The sequence below is a fragment of the Procambarus clarkii genome, chromosome 47, assembly GCF_040958095.1.
Source record: "Procambarus clarkii isolate CNS0578487 chromosome 47, FALCON_Pclarkii_2.0, whole genome shotgun sequence".
In the NCBI taxonomy this organism is placed as follows: domain Eukaryota; kingdom Metazoa; phylum Arthropoda; class Malacostraca; order Decapoda; family Cambaridae; genus Procambarus; species Procambarus clarkii.
This window is the reverse complement of record NC_091196.1, coordinates 27277027-27296429: the sequence shown is the minus strand read 5'-3', so window position 1 is coordinate 27296429 and position 19403 is coordinate 27277027. Positions and strand designations below refer to the sequence as shown.

The 19403-nt window shown below is 42.0% G+C and overlaps 1 protein-coding gene across 1 annotated transcript in view; it reads right to left on the bottom strand.

Moving 5' to 3' along the window:
* Positions 1-17947, bottom strand: part of Sym (symplekin scaffold protein) — a 106830-nt gene extending 88883 nt beyond the window's left edge. The window contains exons 1-2 of the mRNA XM_045749978.2: positions 17752-17947; positions 7409-7605 (exon numbers count right to left, since the gene is read on the bottom strand). Of these exons, the coding sequence (XP_045605934.1) occupies positions 7409-7605; positions 17752-17784 (230 nt within the window). The 5' untranslated portion in view covers positions 17785-17947. The remainder of the gene's footprint in view (positions 1-7408; positions 7606-17751) is intronic.
* Between the last annotated feature and the right edge of the window lie 1456 nt (positions 17948-19403).

The window sequence follows — 19403 nt, the reverse complement described above, 5'->3', positions numbered from 1 at the left end:
GGGAGAGACAAGGAGGCGGTTCGAGAGTCCCACACGAGACCCAGCCAAGTCCGAACCTGAGAGGGAACCAGATGGGACTTCCTCCAGTTCACCAAGAACCCAAACTCGGCGAGCTGGGAAAGAACCAAATCGCTGACTGGCTGGGAGCCCAAACCAGCCAGTCGTCGAGGTAGGCCAACACCCGAACACCTAGGAGACGCAAACGAGCCACCACAACCCGTGTAAGGCGCGTGAACACGCGAGGTGCCAGGTTCAACCCGAACGGGAGACAACGAAAGCGGTAACTCAGACGCCCCACAACAAAACCGAGCCAGTCCCTAAACCGCGGATGAATCGGGATATGCCAATAAGCGTCCCGGAGGTCCAGGGACACCATCCAAGCTCCCGGCTCCAAGAGGAGCCGAACCAGAGACAGCGTAGTCATCCGAAAGGAGGGGCAATGAACCCAGGGGTTCAGACGGGACAAGTCCAGAATGAACCGCAGGTCCGCGCAGTCCCGTTTCGGAACCGGAAACAAACAGGAAACCCATCTGAGGGACGACGTCGTTTCGACGACGCCCAAGCATACCCACTCCAAGATGACTCGACAGAGCGCAGGGGAAGAAACCTGCCCTGCCAGCCCCGACCCCCCAAAGGGGGGAGGGGCCACCCAACGCCACCGCAGGCCGCGAGACACGACCCGAAAGGCCCACGAATCGTGGGACCAGGCGCGGGCGAATAGCGCAAGCCGCCCCCCCATCGCCCCGTCAAGGGGGCAAACCGCGAAAGGGCCGGCGACCCTTACGAGACCCAGAACCCCGCACAGCGCGAACACCGCGCCGACCAGACGCGGGAGGGTCCGCAGGAGGAGCCAACCCCAAACCTGACACCAGAGGCCTACCACGACGAGAGGAACCCCGAGCCCTGGCACGACCTTTCCGGGAAGACCCACCCCGGGACCCCCGGAAAACCAACAAGTCCGACATCGGACGACAAGCCGCCGACGCAGCCTGAATAAACTGCGCCACGGCCGACTCCCCAAACAGGAGAGGACAAAAAGGTGAAGAACGCCTAAGAGCCAGAGCCCAAGCAGATTCCACGGAGGAACCCAGCACCTGTTGGAAATTTCCAACACTGAATACAACACTGTTGTATTCTCATTAATTATTACTAATTCTACTAATCATTGTAGTGAGTAAAATTAACCCAACGTAGAATTCACATGTACTAATAATTACCTCTGTACAGTAAGGCTAGAATTCTTACGTCACCCGACGCCAGTATTGCGTCAGATTCCATTGTAATAAACACATTTATATCCAATGTGCCTGAGAATTGAATTTGATTCTCCATAAACAACGGTGTTCTGTGTGATAATTAATTACAGATAAACTGATCTCCAACTAAAGCCAAATAGAGCGTTTATAGTTATAGCTGTTATCTAGTAATAAAATTAACGTCACGCGTGAATGCCCTGGAGAGATTATAATTCTTCTCCATTGTTCGTTTACTATCATAAAACGGACAAATAATAATATTTAACTCCTCCAAATAATAAACCCGTCCTAATCCGAGCATTTCAAGCACAACTGCAAGAAATGACAATATCTATAATAAATAATTTGTTTAACAAACGCGGGACGCGGAGCGGGGCGGAAGAGACGCCAGTCCACGTGTTGAAACGCTCACGAGTAGACGTGTTCACGTGGTGCTCACGAGGAGACGCCATTACCCAGCCACCAGGGTAAACGCTATCAAATCTCCAGAAGAAAGTCGCCACTGTGAGGTGTGAAGAACCTTGCAGACAATACCTTCACTTGGTGTCAGTGTCATTTACGGAAACTGTTAAATTTGGTTCTATCTAACTCCATGTGACCGGCTAGTGGAGCGCGTCAGTATCTAGGATAGACAAGTCTAGAGCCTAGGATGCGACCTTCGGCAAGCCTTAACTTACACAGTGCCCATATTAGCTAAGTACCTTATCCTTGTTTGATGCATCAGATCGGGGGCGGGTTTATAGCTGGGTAGCTTGTCGTGACGACGTATAACAACTAAAAATCACAGGTCATTATCTTTCTCTTATTATTAATATCCATTTATTGAACATAGAAATCCAGTACCTGTAGTTTAATCTGTTGCTACTGGAAACAATTGTTTTTGCAGCGTGTGTGAAGAATTCTCCGAGCTGTCATTTCCCATGTTAATCAACTCCCAGTGTTCCATGACGAGTCCAGGAGAATCAGAGGAAGCGTCGTGACTAACTTCTAAGGAATCGTCATTAAGCTAAGATTCCTTTTGTATTCCTCGATTTTATTATCTGTACTCTTTTACATGCAGAACTCTGTTCATTGGATTAACATGTGTTTATTATAATTATTATTATACATATTCATAATCTATGTTCCCCTTAATGATAATGATAATGATTTCATAAGTATTCATAGGATTAAATTATTATACATTGGATTAGTGAACGAACCACACTAGTTCCTGGACGTACTGAGTTCCAGTAATACCCCCCCAATGTAGGTTTTTGAGGCTTTGATTCATTTAATTATACAGCCCATTAAATATTTCAATGATCATATTCTCTAGTATTTTATCCATAGTTACTGGTTCATCTAGAATGTTCTAATGATCACATTTTCTCAGTTTCCCTCTTTTACTATAAAAGTGGGTGGTCCTTCGTAATTAATTTTACTATATTAATATTTAAATAATTAGAGTCAAGCCCCAAATGTCCCACAGCACCGCCTGCCGACACGCGAGACGGAAAGCATAGAACAGGGAAACCGCATCCCGCAAAATCGGCGTGAACAGCTTCAACAAGGCAGCCGACGAACGCGCAGCCAAGGACAAGGTGCCGGACCCCGGGACGGACCCAAGCGTCCCCACATCCTCCATGAGCCAATCCGAAGACAGCTCCAGGAGGGAAAAGAACCGCAAGGCCGAACACAAAAGGCCCCGGGCGCGCAAGTCCTCCGCAACGAGCGCCGCCGAAAGGGAGGGAACCTGCACATGGAGCTGAATAACGCCCACATCGCGGGGAAGGGCAGGGGCAAACAAGCACTCATTCAGGTACTCAAGTTCGCCCCCCAGGAAAACCTGAAGCACCGTGGAAGCTTCCCGCCACTCCAGCGTGCGGGAACGACAGAAGGAATGCCAGGAATCCAGACCAAACAAGGGGCAGTCTGCTAGCCAGGACGACTCCGGAACCTCGTAACGGAGCCAGAAAGGGAACGAAGTCCCAAACCTGAACGTGGACGGATCCATTTCCGAGGCATAATCCGGGTCACGCAGGAGGTAAGCTGCAAAGGCCGCTCGCACCACACCAGGTTGGATGCGATAAGCCGAAAACCTCCGGAAGGACGGAACCGACGTACCCGGGGGAACACGGAACCGTACCCGGGGAGGGGCTGACACCAAATCCAACTCGTACGCAGAGGGGGGAAAAGAAAACCCCACTCCTTGTAACAATAAGCCCCGCTCAGTGGGAAGAAAAACCCAGGCGGGGTCCAGCGGGGCCCAAGGCCCCCAAGTCAGCCCCTCCCCAGCCTCGAGGTCCGTCACCACAGGACCCGAGGCCGAGTCCTCTCCCCAAGCCCCGACCCCACAAGACAAGGACGGAGCAGCCGGAAAAGCTGGAGGAAGGGGGGCCCACTGGTCAGACCCTGAAGCTTCGGCCGGGAGACAAGACTCGAATGCCTCTGCCGCCCCCCCGGAAGGGGCAACCCCCGAAGCTGCCCGAGTCTCGAGATCAAGTAACCCCTGCTCCGACCCCGAAACCCTCAAGACGCTTCAGGGCCGGAAGCAGGGGCGGGGGACCAGAACGAACAGAAGGGGAAGGACGAGGAGGTGCGGACTGAACCAGGATCGAAGCGACCCCCACCGTCAAGTCCGGGTCTCAAAAAGCAAAGCGGGGCAGCCCCGGGGCATCCGGGGAAGCAACCAACTGAGCGCGTTGCAACAGACGAAACCTAGACTGCAACGCGCGTGCCGCCTGTACCCGAATAGAATCATCAGAGGATTGGGTAAATTGAGTCACAAGCAAGCAGCAACACTCACAGGACTCAGGGTCGAAAGTATCACCGACCCAACAGGCAGCGTGGCAGAGGCAAAAACAATGAGGGTCACCCTGAGACAAGGGGACCGAGCAACCCTCAAACTCGCACACAGCGAGTGGGGACTCCGGGGTCACATCCATCGGACCCACGCGCCCCCTAGGGGATTTCCAGGGTCCTGAGCGTTTACTTTAAGAGGACTCGCGCTCAGGTAGTCCCAGGCAGGGTGCTGCAAACCGGCGCCCAAAACTACCAAGCAAACTTCTAAAGCTGAACCCCAGGGACGTGTACACTCACGGGGGCCTAGCAGGGGGCGCCACCGAGGAGAACAGTGGAAGGGCAAAAACAAACTGAATAAAATGACAGAACCCCCCACCAGGCAAAAACAAAAAGAAAAACAAAACCCCGCAAGAGGACAGCGAACCCCAAGGAACAGAGCCGGCCGCGATGTCGGGAAATACAAGCTGAGCAGCACCCTGCGCCCCTACCAGTGCAAACTGCCTCTTACCTGCCGGTAACAAGGGAGAACAGAACACCCAAGAGCCCAACAGGCGGCCGAAAAACCGAAAGGTAAAACGGACCAGCAGAGGCAGACCCCGAGGAGCCTGTGGAAGGTGGCCCCAAGCCCCAAGGGCAGTACTTACAGGGCACCTAGGGAAGGCAGCCCTAGGCGCATGCAGCCCTAGTACTGAAGATAACTCCTGGCTCTCGCACCCATAAAACTAACACCACACGCAAAGCACAGTGCAGTAGTGACACCGGAGCCAGAGCACACGACCATCGCCTATAGCATCAGCCTCAAGAACTGAGGTGTGAATAGCCGGCGCGGGGGGTCTGGGGCTCCCCCTTCCCCCTCCCGGGGAGGGGGGAGCTGCGCAGACAGCGGCGCGGCAGTGTGTGACATCACACTAGTTTGCTTGTTTTGGTTGGGGAGTTCTATCCACTAGTTCGGTTTTTGGTAGCAATTTTAACCAGAATAGGGGTTTGTTTGGGGCGCTTACCTTTCTGGGTGCCTGTTCCGGTCGATGGCAGACATAAAATGCTTCCAACTACACGGGGGCTTCTATAGGCCATTGCTCCCCTTGCCTCTCTGAGGGGGCCCGGTTCTGGCCGTGGTCCCCGGTAGGCCTAAGAACTCCATACACATGACTGATGCCAAAGTCTGACATTAGCATATCAGCCTGGGATAGCTCCGGGGAGCCGACGGGGCTCCCCCCAGAAATAAGAATATAGTCAGAGACATTACAACCTCAGATACCACATAACCAGATCATCAGCTCATTGAAGTGCAAACTAAGATTAATACTCATAATAAGGCTAAAAAATTATCAAGCGAGAGGGGTTATTCAACAAATTAAATTTTAATAATAAAATGACAGACTGGGAAAAAAATAAATACTGTATGGAACTTAAAAACATTCAGTGGGAAACTAAGTAATAACATAAGTAAAAACCAAGTAATAAAAATCACATGCAAGGAACAGAAAAACTGACTTCCAAAGCATATAAAGTCTGCCTGCCTGAAATATGGTCCTTCGTATAAAGGCAGAAAGAGGACCAGTGTAGAAAGAGAACACAGATGGCACTATACTAAAAGGACAAAAATGACATACTTAAGCAGGCACAACTGTCTCTACAAAGAATAACTTAAAAAGGGAGGTCGAATAAATAGCACTTAGACTAGAGCAATCACATCAGACTGAAGAAATGCAATTACAACAAACCCATACAAGATAAAAAAAAAAATGCAAAATATCTCTTCACATATACAAAATCAAATTAAAAAACATGTCAGTATTGGACCTATTCTTACAAGCAAAGGACCATACACAGAGAACAACAAACAAATTAGTGAAATCCTAGAAAAAGGCAGTACAAAGACATGTTTACCACCCCCAATAAACAGCATGAAAGTCGAAGATCAGGACAGCTTCTTTATGCATAATATCTAAACCCTAGAAAATATAACTGATACCAAAACGAATTCTGCAGATATTGAAAGAGGAATCGACAGCACGTATGTGCACTCAGCCCCGAGTCCAGACTCATGGAATTCAATATTTATAAAGAAATGCAAAATGCCAGTAGCACAAGCACTAGATATAGTGTAGAGAAAAATTTTGGACACTGGGAAGATAACAGAAATGCTTTAATCAGCAGATATAGCTCCTCTACACAAGGCAGAAAGGAACATATTGGCCAAGAATTACAGATCAGTTGCATTAATGTCCCACGTAACAAAAGGTTTTGAGAGTGATCAAGAGTCAGATCTCCAGTTTTATTAAGATCAATGACCTAAACAACCCAGGACAACATGGATTTAGAGCAGGCAGATAATGATGACCAAACCGCACACCAGAAAGTGGAGAAACATCATCATTTTGGTCCGTCCAGGACTATTATCAAGTCAGGTTGATAATGGTCCTGGATGGGCTGAAACATCATTTCTCCATTTTCACTTGTGTGGTTTGGTCGTCATATCTTCAGCCATCATTATTGTGACTCATCACAGCTACTTGACCGCTATGACAAAATTACCGATTCATTATCAGAAAAACAGAATGTAGATGTGATATTCATGGACTTTGCAAAGGTATTTGATAAATGTGACCATGAAGTGACAGCCCACAATGAGGTCAATAGGAATAACAGGTAAAGTAGGGGTGATGGATATTACATTTTCTGTCAAACAGCATACAACAAATACCAGTCAAATAGAATCGAGTCCAAGCACAGTGAAAAGCTCTGTATCTTGCACCACTACTTTTTCTTATTCTCATATCAGATATAGACAAAAATACAAGTCGCAGCTTCATGTCATCTTTTGCAGATGACAGAAAAATCAGCATGAAAATTATTTCTGTAAAAGACATTGAAAAAATTACAAGCTGATATTAATAAAGTTTTCAACTGGGCAGCAGAAAATAACATGCAGTTTAACAGTGATAAATTCCAGGTACTTAGGTATGGTAAAAATGAAGACCTTAAACAAAATATGGGGTACAAAACACCACCAACTTTGCCCATAGTAGGAAAGCAACATGTAAAGGATCTGGGAATAATGAAGTCCGATGGACAAACCTCTCACACGACAAGCCTGGCCCTGGGAAGAACTCCAAGAACCCCATTCAGGTACAATCCAAATGTGATGTGTGTTTGCAAGTGGCATGTGTTTGCATGTGAAATAAGTAGCATACATGCATGTGTGAGTGCATGAGGAATGAGTGCATGAGTACATAAATATGTAATTATTCAGAAAAGCATCAATTTACATGACAATGCACATACAGTATATCCATCATCATTTACAGTATTTTATTCATCATCATGCATACCTTCAGCCCTATAAAACCACCTTTCACACCTACCAAGCCTCTTCAATAAATCCGACCACAAATTTCCGAACATCCGAGTTCCTATCATTTTGAAAAGCAGCAACTTCCTCAAAGAATGAATCCAAGAGCTGAGGGTTATGGTGAATAATGAGTTCTTGAACCTTAGCAAGGTTTGCAATCTTCTCCTTCTCAGATGGTAGAAAAGCAGCTGTATTCAGGAGCTCCACCACCTGAAAGGACAACACATTAAATTCAACTAAATAAAGTATAATTAAAGTATCTTATACACTGCACATCACCTTCTTCAGAGAATGTAATACTGGAGTTCCATAAGCATATTTTCAAGTTGATCAAATGCATATTACATTGAAAATTTAAAAAATAATTTTTGGGGTTTACAACCAGTAATTTTTCAGAGTTTACTAGTGAGTAGGACAGCTGGAAGACTGAACAAATAAGGTTTAATTCACCAGGTTCACAAGAATAAAGCTAGCTATTCACAGGAGATACGTTTGTGAAACCCATAAATGCTAATACAGTTCAAAGGGCATAGAGCAAAATGGAATAGGTTTGTCAATACAAGATACTATATTTAAAAAATTATGTATCATAAAAATTAGAAGAAATATAAGGAGTTGGAAGTGTGTACTCACCTAATTGTACTCACCTAATTGTGCTTGCGGGGGTTGAGCTCTGGCTCTTTGGTCCCGCCTCTCAACCGTCAATCAACTGGTGTACAGATTCCTGAGCCTATTGGGCTCTATCATATCTACATTTGAAACTGTGAATGGAGTCAGCCTCCACCACATCACTTCCTAATGCATTCCATTTGCTAACTACTCTGACACTGAAAAAGTTCTTTCTAACGTCTCTGTGGCTCATTTGGGTACTCAGCTTCCACCTGTGTCCCCTTGTTCGCGTCCCACCAGTGTTGTGTGTGTACATGTGGGTGAGTGAATGAAGTATATACATGGTGGCCAGACATTCTGGTTTAGAAAGGACAAGCCTACTTTGGAGCACACTGTTCTTCCTCCTGCATCACTTTAAGATGGGACATTATTGTCCTCCTTTTTTTTTGGGGGGGGGTCTGTCTAAAAAGAATTATATATAAATTGTCTTACATCTACTAAAACAGCGAGAAGTTCAGAAAATGAAGGACACAATAACTAATGATATTTTTATTCTAACTTTATGCAATTGTCATTGGCAGCATTACGCACAGAGCTGCACTATCATGTACGAGATCAGTCAATCATGTGCAAGTCGGAGTCTCATTTTAGAAAAAATACCACAAAATACTGTACAGTAGTGTTCATCATGTTATAGTGACATAATGTGATGAATGCTATTTTGTTTTTCTATCTGCAGTGTTTTGTGTAATTACCTGTATAATTACCGAAGTGTAGTTACAGGATGAAAGCTACGATCGTGGTGTTCCGCCTTCCCTGTACAGTACAGTACTCTGTTATATAACGCTTTGAAACTACTAACTGTTTTGGCCTCCACTACTTTCTCACGTAACTTGTTCCAACCATCTACCACTCTGTTTGCAAAAGAAAACTTTCTAATAATTTTTTGGCACATTTGTTTCCTAAGCTTTAATTGATAACCTCTTGTTCTTAAGGTTGTCAGTTTCAGGAATTCCTGTCAATATGGTCAATTCCCATTATAAATTTGTAAGTGGTGATCATATCACCTCTTTTTCTTCTATATTCTAGCTTTGGCATATTTAACACCTCTAGCCTCTTCATAACTCTTGTTTTTCAAGTCTGGAAGGCATTTTGTAGCATGCCTTTGCACCTTTTCCGGTTTACTGATGTGCTTCTTAAGATTTGGGAACCATACAACTGCTGCATATTCCAATTTTAGTCGCACAAAAGTCATGAACAATTTCTTTAGTATTTTACCATCCATATAATTAAAAACAATTCTGAAGTTGGAAAGTACAGCATATGCTCTTCACACAATATCCTTTGTTTGCTCCTCTGGTGACATTCTACTATCTAGAACCACCCCTAGATCTCTGTTAGAATTGTTTAATTCCTTTCCACATAATTTATAAGTTGTCTGTGGTATATTTTTACCAATTCCATATTTTATAACATGGCATTTATTCATAATGAATTCCATTTGCCACATGGTGCTCAAAGCACTTATTTTATCTAGATCAATTTGTAAGGCATGACAACTGACTATGTTTCCTATCTTCCCTATGAGCTTAGCATCATCAGGAAACATGCTCACATAATTATGTATTCCTTCTGGTATATATATAAATTCAGATATATATAAACTCCAGTCAGATACATTGCCTCTAATTATCACTCTCGTCTTGTCAAAAAATGTTTCATCCATGTCAGCAGTCTCCTGAGGAAGGTAAGAATAGGAGGAAGGTAAGAATAAGAGGGAGGTAAGAATAAGAGGGAGGTAAGAATAAGAGGGAGGTAAGAATAAGAGAGGGGTAAGAATAAGAGAGAGGTAGGAATAAGAGAGGTAAGAATAAGAGAGAGAGGTAGGAATAAGAGAGAGGTAGGAATAAGAGAGGTAAGAATAAGAGAGGTAAGAATAAGAGAGAGGTAAGAATAAGAGAGAGGTAGGAATAAGAGAGGTAAGAATAAGAGAGAGAGGTAGGAATAAGAGAGAGGTAGGAATAAGAGAGGTAGGAATAAGAGAGAGGTAAGAATAAGAGAGAGGTAAGGATAAGAGAGAGGTAAGGATAAGAGAGAGGTAAGGATAAGAGAGAGGTAAGGATAAGAGAGAGGTAAGAATAAGAGAGAGGGAAGAATAAGAGGGAGGTAAGAATAAGAGGGAGGTAAGAATAAGAGGGAGGTAAGAATAAGAGGGAGGTAAGAATAAGAGGGAGTTAAGAATAAGAGGGAGGTAAGAATAAGAAAAGGGGGTAGGAAAAAGCAACAGGGTCAAAGCTAAAGTCAGATCACATTTGTTAAGAAGGTTAGAGCGAAAAATATTTGAATTATGTAAAAATAACTTCAAAATGTTAAACAAATCTCCAGCTTATTGGCTTCAGTGTCGTGAAACGTTCATCAAAATATTTTCAGAAATTGATTTTAGACGAATTTTTTAAAAATAAAAACGTTTTGATGATAAGGAGAACAGCTCCTAATAACTGGAATTGTAGGATAGTGCAGTAATAGAGAGATGCAAGCACCTGTCCGATGCTCAAAGAAGAAGAATAGTAGTAAGACGTGTCCACAAAGTGAATATGCAGTTGGTGCCTTTATATAATTGCTGAGTACAGTGGTACCTCGAAATACGAGTGTCCCTGAATACGAGCTTTTCAGAATACGAGCAGGATTTGCTCTGAAATTGTGCCTCAGAAGGCGAGGGTTACCTCGGAACACGAGTTTGTTGATACGTGTACAGGCCGACTAGAGCATGGTGGCATGGCGATCACGCCTCAGTTTACCAGTGTCTCGTGCCCAGTGACTATCCCACCTAAATTCTTCACAAGGATTTACAGTTTTTTGTCGTTTTTTTTGGCCATTTGAGCATAAAAGTTGTCATTATATATCTCACCATGGGTCTCAAGAAAGCCATTGGTAAGGTTCAACCTAAGACAATGGCTGTGAGTAGAGGCAGTAGAGGATGTCCCTTCTTGATTAAGAAAATGTGTGAAGTATGGGAAGAACTGCAAAGTTTTGTTGAAAAAACTTACCCAGATAAAGCTGTAGCAGGCCGTTGCATTGACCTTTTAAATGACAATGTGATGTCTTACTACAGACAAGTGTTAAAATGTAGGGAAAAACAAGTGTCTTTAGACAGATTCTTAGTAAAACAAGCAAGTCCTAGTGGTATGCAGGCAAAATGTGCCAGAGTGTGCATACCAGTGAAGTCCTCACTGCCTGATGTTATAATGGAAGGAGACTCCCCTTCCAAACAGTAACACCTCTCCTCCTCCCTCCTCCTCACATCTTCCATACACCAACAGCAGTCCTCAGCAAGGGTAAGTAATAACTTGGACATAGTTTTGTAGGTTTATTTAGATGAATTAGGTATAAAAATTTAGTTTGATGTGGGGTTTTTGGGGTAGTCAGGAACGGATTAATTTATTTCCCATTATTTCTTATGGGGAAATTAGCTTCAGAATACGAGTTTTCGGAATACGAGCTGTCTCCAGGAACGGATTAAACTCTTAAACCGAGGTACCCCTGTAATACATAATGAGTAACTATTTTATTATGCTCTATTTTGTGATATATCATATAAAAACATTGTCCTATGTTAATATGTTACTTTCATCTATGTCCCAAAAATATTTTTTCAGGGGGAATTTTTTTTTTTTTAAGAATTTAGTTTTTTTCTCCTTTGTTTATTATCTGATTTTATTGTAACCTTTACAATATTGTAAATATTGGGCGTATATAAATATATACGCTCACCAGGGCGTATATAAATATATGCCCTGGTGAGGCCACTCCAGACCTGGCCGACATCAGAGCCCAACTCCATAGTCTCCCGTAAGTTCTCCAAGATGTAAGTTCTCCCAACTTACATCTTGGAGAATGCATATATTTCCCTAACTATGTGAAGATAGAATGAAATTGGCCAAGAAATAAGTCAGTTACAACTCGCAAAACTTGGGACTTAATTTTTTTCTGGCTGATTTTTTCTCTGATTTCAAACTCTATTTTTTTGTCTATAGGTTGTTTTGATGATTAGGGACCACATTAGGGCTTTTTCACTTATATAAAGTATACCCTAAATATATCCCCTAAATCATTATAATTATTATAATTATCCCTATATTTTGTGTTTGGGGATTATTTTTTCTTGACTTCATTTCAACACATATTGACTTACAACTTTCACACATTCGAATACGAATGCCAAACAATGTTTATTAAAACATACAATTAAATTAATGAATTAAAACTACCTTTCTTCATTGTTGATAACTTCAACTTCAATTATCTCTGAAATAAGAGTTTCATCTTTGAGTGGCTTCCAAAATTCCAGTTTTAGACCGATTCTCACTATTTTGACATATTGTGTGCTCAGCTGTCTGTTCTACAATACCTTCAGAATGGATTTTTCATAAACTTTATACATTTGGAGTTATAATATTTTTGGTCTAAATTTGCCACATATTTCAAATGCCTTATTAAAGATTTTTTTATAGTAAACTATACTGAAAACCTATATTCTAATTTGATGAAAATAAAGATCATATGCTATTCTGAGAGAATAAAACATCAAATGAATGATTGGTGATAGTTCATATTTTTTATTCTGAATTGAAAATCTGAAGTTTTCAATATTCAAATTTAAAATTAATTCTGATTATCTTGTTTTTCAAGTTACGCTGTTATCATTTAGACAAAGTTGGAGCAGTTGCCTAGTTGATTATGCCAAAAAAATTGGAAAGTGTTTGTGAAAGTTTTAAAAACTTACGATAAATTATTTTATATCAAATCATATACTGTATGTATGTATTGCACTGTTGAAGGGTTAAAGTATGTACTGTGAAAAGGAGGTCAACAGCAACACTGCCAGGACTAAAGTTCATGTTGGGCAGGGTGTGTATCAGAGCCAATTCCACAAGATGGCGTCTGTGAAGAGTAGAGGCAGGAAAGATTATTTTAAAATACCAATCAATAGGATGATTAAGAATCCTTAACTCTACTGTATCTTGTAAATTGTTCATTCAATGCGTCACACATTTCCTCCTCTTTCTACGGATGTTATCCCCTTTTAACCTCTCTGCAGGTAACTAGACTTTCCCACCTGTTACCCCAGTTTCGAGGTCAGGTTTGGGGCTGGGATTCGACCCAGATCCATGGGCATCTGTGTTGGAGAGGAAGCTGGGTTATAGAAAGAAGTCATTGGAGTACAGTAATGTAATGCACTATTTAGATACAGGGCTGGATACTGCACTATATGGTTCCTTGGTTCCCTATAATCGCAAACAAAAAGTTTGTTAGGCTTACCAAGGTCCTCCTAGGCCAGGGGTGGGCACCTCTTGGCACATGTAATTACCTAAGTGTGAAATTACCTAAGTGTAGTTACAGGATGAGAGCTATGCGTGTGGTGTCCCACCTTTCCAGAACAATATCCAATTTCTTTGCCAAGTTGTATATTTTAACATCATAAAATACAATTTTATTTAGTAGTGTGATGTCAAAGTGTAATAAAGAAACAAACGCTGACAACTGTTTTAGTAATAAATACAGTGGTACCTCGGAATATGAGTGTCCCTGTATACGAGTTTTTCGGAATACGAGCAGGATTTGCTCGGAAAATTTGCCTCAGAAGGCGAGGGTTGCCTCGGAACACAAGGGTGTTGATTCACGTACAGGCCGACTAGCGCGTAATGGCACGGTGATCGCGCCCAGTGACTATCCCGCCTGAATTCTTCACAAGGATTTACAGTTTTTTGTCGGTTTTTTTGCCATTTGAGCATAAAAGTTGTTATTATATATCTCGCCATGGGTCTCAAGAAAGCCATTGGTAAGGTTCAACCTAAGAAAATAGCTGTGAGTAGAGGCAGTAGAGGATGTCCCTTCTTGATTAAGAAAATGTGTGAAGTATGGGAAGAACTGCAAAGTTTTGTTGAAAACACTCACCCAGAAAAAGCTGTAGCAGGCCGTTGCATTGACCTTTTAAATGACAATGTGTTTACTAGTTGTGTTTTTACGGGGGTTGAGCTTTGCTCTTTCGGCCCGCCTCTCAACTGTCAATCAACTGTTTACTACTTTTTTTTTTTTTTTTTTTTTTCTCCACACTATACACACACACACACCCCAGGAAGCAGCCTGTGACAGCTGACTAACTCCCAGGTACCTATTTACTGCTAGGTAACAGGGGCATTCAGGGTGAAAGAAACTTTGCCCATTTGTTTCTGCCTCGTGCGGGAATCGAACCCGCGCCACAGAATTACGAATCCTGCGCGCTATCCACCAGGCTACGAGGCCCCTACGAATGTGATGTCTTACTACAGACAAGTGTTAAAATGTAGGGAAAAACAAGTGTCTTTAGACAGATTCTTAGTAAGACAAGCAAGTCCTAGTGGTATGCAGGCAAAATGTGCCAGAGAGTGCACATCAGTGAAGTCCTCACTGCCTGATGTTGTAATGGAAAGGGACTTCCCTTCCAAACAGTAACACCTCTCCTCCTCCCTCCTCACCATCTTCCATACGCCAACAGCAGTCATCAGTAAGGGTAAGTAATAACTTGAACATAGTTTTGTAGGTTTATTTAGATGAATTAGGTATAAAATTTACTTTGAAGTGAGGTTTTTGGGTAGTCAGGAACGGATTAATTCATTTCCCATTATTTCTTTTGGGGAAATTAGCTTCGGATTACGAGTTTTCGGAATATGAGCTGTCTCCAGGAACGGATTAAACTCTTAAACCGAGGTACCACTGTAATAAGAAAATGAAACAAAACATCCCGTTTCCAAGCCATCTGTCTCCGTGATATACTGACATACAGTACAAGTTTTGTCCAGGTCAGTTGTTGAGTCATTCACCAGGCAGCCAGATGTCACACGACTCCTTTACCATCATTGTAGGTAGGCTTATAATTACTTATTTTTGGTTTGTTTACCGATTTTCATAAAACTTGCTAGGTGTGTGCAGTGTGACTATGGGATTTTCTGAGTTGTGTAATTTTTAAATATTAAGAATAAAAGGGATTAAGAATAAAAGGGATTAAGAATAAAAGGGATTAAGAATAAAAGGGATTAAGAATAAAAGGGATTAAGAATAAAAGGGATTAAGAATAAAAGGGATTAAGAATAAAAGGGATTAAGAATAAAAGGGATTAAGAATAAAAGGGATTAAGAATAAAAGAATGTCTTTAATTACTGTATATTTTATTTTATTGTGCTTTTCCAAGTAAAATGAATATGAGATTGAGCACTGTAATGTGCTCAATTCTGAAAACTTATGACTGATTAATCTGATACAAAAACAAAAAATCAGAATTATTGTTTACTATTTTGCTGATGTTAAAAACTGCTACACAGAAATCACAATAGCGTGATGCATCAAATGAACAAATCCACAAGGGCCGTGACGAGGATTCGAACCTACGTCCGAGATCATCCCATCCCTTTTGATCATGTCATAGCTCTGTCGATAAAAGCAGCATCTGGGATGATCTCAGACATAGATTCGAATCCTCGTCACGGCCCTTGTAGATTTGTTCACTTAAAAACTGCTACTTTAAATTTTGTGGCCATATATGGCAGTGGGAATTACATTTAAAGACTAATAAAAAATATCCATCCTATCAGCAAGGTAGAACACACCCTTTTAAGTAAAGATTACATCAATAAATTTTACATTCGTTCAATCTTAGATGACTTAAAATAATAAAAGTAATCGCTGGCTAATTTAGGAAAGACCTGCGTAAACACTGGTTCAGTAACAGGGTTTTTTTTTTTGAGAGATATATACAAGAGTTGTTACATTCTTGTACAGCCACTAGTACGCGTAGCGTTTCGGGCAGGTCCCTGGAATACGATCCCCTGCCGCGAAGAATCGTTTTTTCATCCAAGTACACATTTTACTGTTGCGTTAAACAGAGGTTACAGTTAAGGAATTGCGCCCAGTAAATCCTCCCCGGCCAGGATACGAACCCATGACATAGCGCTCGCGGAACGCCAGGAGAGTGTCTTACCACTACACCACGGAGACTGGTTGTTGATTTGTGGAACCAATTACACGTAACTTAGTGGAAGTGGGGTCCCTTGATCATTTCAGGCATGGGTTGGACATGTATATGAGTGGAATTGGGTGGTTATAAATATTAGCTGCCTCATATAGGCCAATAGGTCTTCTGCAGTTACCTTCATTCTTATGTTCTTAATCATTCTTAGAATATCCTTTGACTTTACTGCTCTAGTGTGATTTTTTAATTATTAAAAAAGGTTCTCCCAAAAAGTGCTGTACTTAAAAGACACAAAATAATAATGTTCCACAAAAATTTCTGTTGGCATGCAAGAAAATTTTGCATCAAATATTTGGAAACTTTGGCTTAAACACATGAAAAGGTTGCCCACCGCTGTCATAGGCCAACTACTGACCTTCCCCAGGGTGCAAACAACAACAGTTGTCTAACTCCCAGGTTCCTATTTACTGCTAGGTGAAAAGAGACATCAGGTGAAACGAAACATTGGCAAAACACTTATCTTACTGCAGCAATTTAACAAAGGCCATTTAATATGTAGATCACTGTGCTTTCTGGAGAGAGACTCGAGAGGCACTGCAGCATTCGGGTACAATGTAATGTAACTTACATTAATGCAGCATTGTTTATATTTAGTCAAAAAATGCCTGCTACTTTTATCATGACACTAATGATATAATCTGTACAGCTTACACCAGCTCTAAACCCCTAGTGTGGCTGTGTGTAGTTAAAACATACACAAGCACTTCACATGTAGGACCTGTGTCTTGGTACAAGTGACAGGATGAACAACCCAGCGGGTTTTCTTCCTATTGGGGAGTGTTCTACATGCTGCTATGGCGGTATGTCCACTCACAATATGAGTGGCGCTGCCCAATAAACTTGCCCCTCGGGGCAAAATCACAACTTAAATTTATGTAGGACATTTTCTAATTTTCCAAAACTGTATACGGGTATATCAATATTAGGTTAGGCTGGATTTGTAGAAAATATTATGAATTCCAGTTCTCCATAGGATAATAAATCATTTTGTCAGGGACAGGAAGCTTATTTATATATACTTAAAGTTTGTATCAAGGTCCCCTTAGGTCAAACTACTGACCTTCACAAGGATGCAGCCTAGGGAGGGTCACTTGCCTAACTCCTGGCCACCTACCTAATTACCACTAGGTGACCAGAGGCATCAAGTGAAAGTATATGTGCCCAACCATTTCTGCCCCACCCGAGGATCAAACCCAGGATCCCCAACAGTCATGAACGAGGCTGTTCTACGCGACGCTTAGGATAGGTTAGATAAGTTAGGCTGGGTTGGATTATAAAATTTTTAATGTCGTTGAATTGATATGGTATGTTGTTGGTGTTGGTATGAAGGGCAGCGCCAGGACCAAGCCATATGTGCCCTGCCACTCCAAAGTTGGTCTAGACGCACTATCGAAGAACAATTGCCCGAATCGCTTTGTGTAATAGCCTCTGTAACCCTTTCCACTACAGCCCACAGGACGGGTATGGAGGTGTATAATAAATGAACTAAACTAACGTAATAGTAGCTTCATTAGTATGTGTAACGCCTGTCCCTACAATTTTACAGTACTCTATATGTTCTTTGTACACACATTCTTTTGAATAAAGATTATTATTATTATTATTATTATAACTTACCACTCTCCCTCACAGCTTACGTATGTACTCAAATAGTTGACCCCTATATCTTCCCTATCACTTACCCTGTCCCTCGTCGACTGCTCGAATTCACTCATGTTGACGGAGTATTTTCTATAGGACCTTTAAACCTAGTAAAGTAGTTTAGACAAGAAGTGAAGGAGCTCGGGCCTGGGAGCGGTGTGTGTGGTGGTCGACTAGTACACAAGCGCTGGCAGCCACGGCCTCTCAGCGGCCCGCGGTCTGACGGCGGCCACAGCCAGGTCTCACGGCGCCACCACCACTTTATTCACACCCTATGTTAATAATGTACTTACTTACTTCCTTGCTTGCTTGCTTGCTTGCTTGCGTGCTTGCTTACTTGCTTGCTTACTTGTTTGCTTGCTTACTTGCTTGCTTGCTTGCTTGCTTGCTTGCTTACTTACTTACTTACTTACTTACTTACTTACTTACTTACTTACTTACTTACTTACTTACTTACTTACTTACTTACTTACTTACTTACTTACTTACTTACTTACTTACTTTCTTATATGCAAAAAGATACAGTGGGCTGTGAAAGTACAGAAATTAGTTGAAATTGAAATTGAAATTGAAATAAGTTTATTGAGGTAAAATACACACAAAGGGATGAGGTAGAAATTAGTTTAGTTCATGTATTATGCACCCCCATACCCCGTCTTGTGGGCGGTAGTGGAAAGGGCTACAGAGGCACATAATGGGCTCAGGGACTGAACCCCACAATTCATTTAGCTAAGCAAAAGCAAGTTACAATCATTTAGCTAAGCAAACGCAAGTTACAATCTTAGTTAGCTAGTTAGTTACAAGAGCTAGTGTCACAAGCATTGATGTTCTTACATTCTTACAAAGCTACTAACACGCATTGCGTTTCAGGCAGGTCCTAACATATAAGAGTATTCAAATCAAATAAATCAAAAGTTTATTGATTGACATAATCCTTTCCCTCAAAACCAAGTCTAGTGCCCTTGAGGAGATACCAACTCTTATTTACAAAAAAGCCTCCAGATTTTTAGCTCCTGCCATTGCATTGCTCCTCAACAAGTCACTTGAACTCCAAACCTTTCCAGATATTCTAAAAAAGCGAGAGTTACCCCTGTCCACAAATGTGGTGATCCCACTGATGTTAACAACTTCAGACCTATATCAATTCTGCCAAACTTGTCAAAAATATTTGAAAAACTAATCTATAAGCAGCTTTACTCTTATCTAGCCAAACTCAACCGCCCACTGGATGGGGGGCGGTGTGCAGGACAAACATAAATTTTGACACTAGCTCTCCACATATGTCAGTTGCTTAATTTAGAACCTGTACTTGAGGTCGATCTCGAACCCATTGTTGATGTGACGACTTATAATGAATTTTGTAACTAGCTCATCAAGATTGTAACTTGCTTAGCTAAATGAATTGTGGGGTTCAGTCCCTGAGCCCATTATGTGCCTCTGTAACCCTTTCCACTACCGCCCACAAGATGGGTATGGGGTGCATAATAAATGAACTAAACTAAAAAACTAGCCAAACTCAATATACTTAGCTTTTGTCAGTATGACTTCAGACCCCAAAAAAGCACTAACGATGCACTTATTAGTATGATTAACTTGATACATACAGCTCTTGATAAAAATGAGTTCCCTGTTGGGTTATTTGTAGACCTGCGTAAGGCTTTTGACACTGCAGTTAACCACCAAAACCTTCTTC